Here is a 6,365-nt window from a genome sequence, read left to right as displayed (position 1 = left end):
TGGGAGGGAGATAGGGTTGCCAACTCCAGGTTGGGAAATTCCTGGAGATTTAAGGGGTGGAGCCTGGAGAGGGTGAGATTTGAGGAGGGGTGGGACCTCAGACAGGTGCGACACCATAGACTCCACCCTCCAAGCCAGCCATTCCCTCATGAGGAACCAGTCTCCAGGGGAGGGATGGAGATCACACAGAATTACAACTGCTCTTCAGATGGCAGAGATCAGTTCCCCAGGAGAAAATGGTGGACTCTCTGTCATTATACCCTGCTGAGGTCACCACAGCAAATTGATGCTGAGTGCCCAAGGCCGGGGCACTCTCCCAGAGCCTCTTCCTAGAGTTTGTTGTATTTATTTCCATAACGGGCCTTATTCCTAGTAAATCAATAAAACCAAACTAATTACAATGAAATAAGTTCACCAATAGGCAGCACAATCTGCTAAAGATGGTAACTCCAAAACGATAACTCCAATACTATTAATTCCAAAATGATAACTCCAGAACCAATGCTATAACCAATATTCCAATATACATAGAAAACATGTGAATACAACAGTATTACAGATGTATCACAATATGGCAGATATATCACATTAACTAGTTAATACAGAATAATCAACATATATGTCACATAGCTGGTCAAAAAACCACCATCAGTTGGTCAGAAACCACCAACAAAAAACACCAAACACATTTTAGCTTTTGCCTTCTTCAGTGGTGCAACAACTAACCATAAGCTAAGGATCCTGATGAGTACAGAGAATATCAGAACTATAGTGTAAACAAATATACCCATAGATATCCTATAAAACAAATAAGAAATGGAAAAATCCATCATAAAAAGCAAAGAATCATTCAAAATATAATAAACATGCATATAAAAAAATCTACTCATGAATCATTACATCCTCCCTGTGAGCAGTAAATATTGCAAGCTTGCAATTAAGTAAAAGATTAGGAGAATTTATAAAGTGAGATAGAGGTTGGTTTTTTTAAAAAAAATATTTTTAGCTTGAGTTTTTTATTTATATATTTCTGGAGTCTGTTTACTTAGCTCTTTTGGTTATCTCATCTGCTTCTTTGGGTTGGGTTTTATTGTTGTCTCTCATCTCTTTTTGTTTTGAACCAACCATGGAGGAGACACATTCCATGAGCATGCAAATACAGCCCAGGGCCCAGCAGCACTCCTAAGCTATGAGCCAGCTCCTTCAAGGGGAATGCAACCCCTTCCAGTTCAGATGGTTCCATTAGTCCATGACCATTGACCAATAGTACCTCAGCCTTATCGAGACTGAGCTGTAATCCAAATACTGATGCCATGTAAAAACAAAGATGCAGACTGGAGTGCTGACTTTTGCAGTCATCAAGAAGTGTCTGAAGACAGAAAAAGAATGGACTCTGCAGAGGTCATTTATTGAATGATAATCAAATATAATTGTTGGCTGAGGTGACCTCGTACAATGTACCCATTTGATTTCCACTACTTAGTGGCTAATAAATTTTCATTTTAGCCCATTCCGTTAACATAAAGGTTTATGTAACAGAGATAAGATTAAAGATTTCAGCCATTTCTGACTTAAGGGCTGGAATCTAATGAAATAAAGATAGGAACACAGCCAAGAAAAATAACTGGTGACTAAACAGCAGCTATTTTGCTGATGGTTGCTCTTTTGGAGTTATTTTCTTCTGACTTACCTTTGACCAACAGCTCTTTAGACTCAGGGGGTAAATTTGGACTTAGAGAGTGAAAGCACATTCACACAATAAGAAGCAATAGCAGAGTAGGGTGGAAAAAGGAAACTGAGATGTTTAAATCATTCACAATAGATTGTGCTTGATTCACATTTAAGACTTCATCCATTTTGATGTGAAAAAGTCTCCCAAGTGTTAATTTACCAAGATATAATTGCTAAGGATAATCACAGTTGCTATGTAGCCAACTTGTCAGTAGTTCTGCAGAAATCAATAGGATTACTTAGAAGGAGAAAATATCCACTTGAGGAATTCTATGTTTTATAAATATATTTCTGTCTTTACATTTCAATATCATATTTATTTAGTTCAACTATAGTCCACCTTTCTCCTTGAGACACAGGCCCCAAATAAACTTGGCAGCATCCTCATGGTCACCACAAGGAGGCCACCACCATTTTAAAGACATTTTAACATGCCGCAACACTTGAAAAAGCTCACGGGGAAAACAAGATCACCACACTTCAGGTATTACAACATGTAAATGTCTTTAAAATGGCAGCAGCATCCTTATGGTCACCATGCAACATTGTCACATTTAGTTTGGCTCTCAACTGCAACTAAAAACAATGCATTAAGAACAGCATAACATGTACAACTCACAACACTGAGGAACATTGCACTAAAACACAGTATAACATTGATAGTAATGCAGAAATATAAATGTATAGGACAATGCAGTGAAACATTATAATACATAAATAAATATAATAAAGATGGATTACAAATCCACCTAAACTTGCAAGTGTGGCCAAAATGAAACCCCCCCCATTGTTTCTGATAACATACATCTCTTAATGAATGGGACTAATTGGCTTTTTGTTACAGTGAATCCTGGTTGTACAAGAGGGAACAACCATCAAGGTTCAAAGAGGTAGGTATTACAATGTTCTTGCTACATAACAATATTAACAGGAGTATCTGCATTCATAAAATGAAAGATCTGGAAGACATGGCAGCTGATAAACATGTATTCCACACCAAAGCACAGTAACTAATTTCCAGGTGCCCTTAGTTGGTTGGATTTCCATTTCATTGACCTCTACAGCTCAACAGATTGCATCTCTTTCCTTTTACATGCCCGCCCAGAAACTAGATGAATGAGAATAGCCTGAATTATGAGAGTTTTGGCAATCCTCATGCAAACTGCATTTTCCTGGTGTTTTTTTCCCCATTCCATAATTGCTGTGAAGCTCTGAGAACTTTCCCCCCCTTTTTGATTATGCAATATGATTTCTACCATTTGGTAGAAATTGCTGGACTGTTATGACCTAATGGTTGTAAACTTTGAGACAGAGGAGTAATATGTGATTATTCGTGAACTAAAACTGTTATTCATTAGTCACCTTCTTTTGGGATCAAAGTTTACTTATGGCTTATTACGATCTTCAATAGTAAATCACAATGATGTAAGGAATTGTCATCAGGATCTAAAATTACTGCATGACCAACTTTGCTTCTAACAGTTCTGTGGTATTGTAAAAGATCTTCATGGATCTTTGAAACATATATATTCAACTCAGTATCATTTGCAGACAATAGTTAATTTCAGTAGTAAGATATAATTACTTACATAAGCTTATTGCACACAGGAGGCAGGAAAGCAGCTCTGTTTTCTTCAATCCATTTCTTGACATTCACAAGCATTTCCACCATGACACTTTTTACCAAAGTATACTAAAGAAAACACTAACAAAGTGTTCTGAAGAAGTTAATGACTTTACACAGCACTAGTTCAGTCTGTAGAAGGCTGTAAGTTACTCCCTCCACACAATATGATTGGCTGGTAAGGGTGAACTTTGTTTGGTAGTATGCCAAAACATCCTGCTGTGTTTGACCTTCCAAAGGTTGCTTCATTCAAGTTAGTCCAGTATGTCAGTAGGTTATATAGTGACTGATTTGCTTATTTAAAAGTACATAGACCAGAGGCTTCCTCCTACAGAAGCTTGCATCATTTGGATAAAGGACATATGGTAGCCCGATGCGCTCATTAATTTTGGGTTTTGTGCACCCTCAGGAGAGGACAACCCTTTCCCCTCTGTATAGGTTATCCATAATACGTCACTGTCTTATGCACAACATATACATACCACAATATATGTGTTACTTTTCAAAGTGCCACAGAAAAAAAGGGGGACGGCAAATGTAGAGTTTTCAGTGGAAAGATAATTACTTTGTAATTGTCGCTCACATAAGAGTAGGAAAATGAAATGAATGCAGATAGGGTATTTTTTAAATACTTATGGCTGCCATTCCCCCCCCAGGAATCAGTGGAGAGAAGAACACCTGTGCTGAGAGGCACCTAATTTGGGAATCTGTAAAATTGAGCCCCTCCATTCAATCTGCTTGAAACTTTGAGGGGGTGTGTGTGTCTTTAGATTGCACTATATTATGTGCAAATGTGATGCTATTATCTTTAAAAACAGTTGGCCCAGGCTATCACATCGGTTCCCCATTGAAAATAATGGTCCTGAAACAAACAAACAACAACAAAACCCATATGAATTTGGCCCCCAAATCAGAAATCATGGTAACACCCCCCCCCAAAAAAATCCCTGATCCAAAATTATAGTGAAATGAAATGCCAGGTTCTTCAAACTATGAGCTTCTTCTGTTTTTCCATAGTGCTGATTGTTTGGAGAGGAGAATGATTCTAAACTAAAATTCTTCAAATTTCCTTTGCTGCAATATTAATGGTTTCTATTTTCAAGTCTAATGTAATGTCACCCATATTATTTTTAAATTACAAAGACTATGCTATACTTAAATCTCTTGGGATGCAGCCTACTATTCTGTCTCTAACAATGGATATATATATATTATTTATTTAATTTATATCCCCTCCCATTCCACAAGTAATTGTTGTTTGACTAGAACTAAAGCATTCATATTTGTAAATATACCAAATAGTATTGTGTGCTAAGTTATACGTAATGCCTTTCATGTCCTTAAAGCAGAAAAGAAAGTTATGTTCTGATCTCAATATAAGAAGAAGAAGAAGAGATTGGATTTATACCCCGCCCTTCACTACCCAAAGGTGTCTCAGAGCGGCTTACAAACTCCTTTCCCTTCCCCTCCCCACAACAGACACCTTGTGAGGTAGGTGGGGCTGAGAGAGCTCTTGACAGAAACTGCTCTTTTTCAAGAACAGCTGTGCCAGAACTACGGCTTGCCCAAAATCATCCAGTAGCTGCAAGTAGAGGAGTTGGGAATCAAACCCAGTTCTCCCGGATTAGAGTCCGTGCACTTAACCACTACACCAAACTGGCTCTCAGGATTCGAAAAGGATTTGATGTTGTCCCCTTACTCTCAGGTGGTCCTCAATTAAATTTCTTAGTGCTCATTAAGGAAGCAGACAAGGGAGGAGCAATTATTACTCAAAACAGGTGTGATTATGAGTTGGAAGCATTGAAACAACCAAACATTCAAATCTCTTATGTTCCATGCTGTTTTGATCCTATTAAATCCATCCAGGACAGGATAAAACTTTTGCTGGAGGAAGGTGAAATTAAGGGCTATATTTCATCCTGTGAGAAAACCATTCTTTACAATCAGAACCCTAGGACAACAGTCTTTTATGTATTGCCTAAGATTTATTTTAAAAATGTCCTTCTTCCCCCTGGGAGACCTATTGCATCAGGCATGACTCAGTGTTGTAAGCCATTTCTAAATACGTGGTTTTTCTCCTTAGACTTTTCATCCCTTTAATACCATCTTATATATAAGATACAATTGACTTTATAAACTAGTTACAAAAATACTTCAGTTGGATGAAGGGACCCTGCTAGTTACATCAGATGCTGTGTCCCTATATACAAATATTCCACAAGAGGGAGCATTATCTATAACAGAAAACACACCTTACATGATACACAATTAATGCCCCTCAACTTCTTTTTCTGGTAGTGCTCTCTGCAATCACCCTGGCAAATAAAAGGGATAGGCATGGAATCTTCAATATCACCTGAGATAGCAAATTTATTCATAGTTTTTTAGGTAGAACACTTTATATATACAGAATGATGAGTTTCTTCTTAGAAGGGAAGCTAAGTGGATTCTGAGATTGACCACCTTGGTACTACAATGGTTAAATGAAAATATTTCCTGGCTGGCTTTGATTAAGATAAATGCAGAGTGAGAATAGATTTCCCTCCCATAGCTAGTGAAGTACTGCTGCTTTTATGTCACAGGTCAGTACAGATTCTTAGATCATAAAGGATTTATTCAAAGGGGTGGGCATGAACCAGCTCATGAACCTTTCTTTATGATTAATTTTGGTGGGTTCGTAGTTCGCAAACCAATGTTCATGAACTGCAGCCTGGCCATGAACCTGCACGAACTGCTTTCTCCTCCCCACAAAAGTCACCAAAACATTCCCATGAAAGCCACCAAAAGATCAGAAAGAGCTGAGCCATGGGAGGGGGGGCAGCCTGCTCCAGCAGCTCAGCTGTTTAAGGGGGCTTCCTTGGGCTTGTGTTCTTCCTTGATTCTATTGGTTTCTTGAGCAATGTCATTTCTCCTTTCCAATTGGATCCTTGCAAAGGAGGAGCACAGGGTGCTTCCAGCCAATAACTTTTGGAGATAAGCCACAGAGAGTTACAGTTCTCTTCCCCTCCCT

General features: G+C 38.3%; 1 protein-coding gene across 1 annotated transcript in view; it reads right to left on the bottom strand.

Moving 5' to 3' along the window:
• Positions 1 to 3,403, bottom strand: part of HAAO (3-hydroxyanthranilate 3,4-dioxygenase) — a 53,953-nt gene extending 50,550 nt beyond the window's left edge. The window contains exon 1 of the mRNA XM_015415475.1: positions 3,321 to 3,403. Coding sequence (XP_015270961.1) covers positions 3,321 to 3,403 — 83 coding nt within the window. The remainder of the gene's footprint in view (positions 1 to 3,320) is intronic.
• Between the last annotated feature and the right edge of the window lie 2,962 nt (positions 3,404 to 6,365).

The sequence above is a fragment of the Gekko japonicus genome, unplaced genomic scaffold (assembly GCF_001447785.1).
Source record: "Gekko japonicus isolate JY-2015 unplaced genomic scaffold, Gekko_japonicus_V1.1 scaffold1452, whole genome shotgun sequence".
NCBI classification, from domain to species: Eukaryota; Metazoa; Chordata; class Lepidosauria; order Squamata; family Gekkonidae; genus Gekko; species Gekko japonicus.
This window is presented reverse-complemented; position numbering and strand designations above follow the sequence as displayed.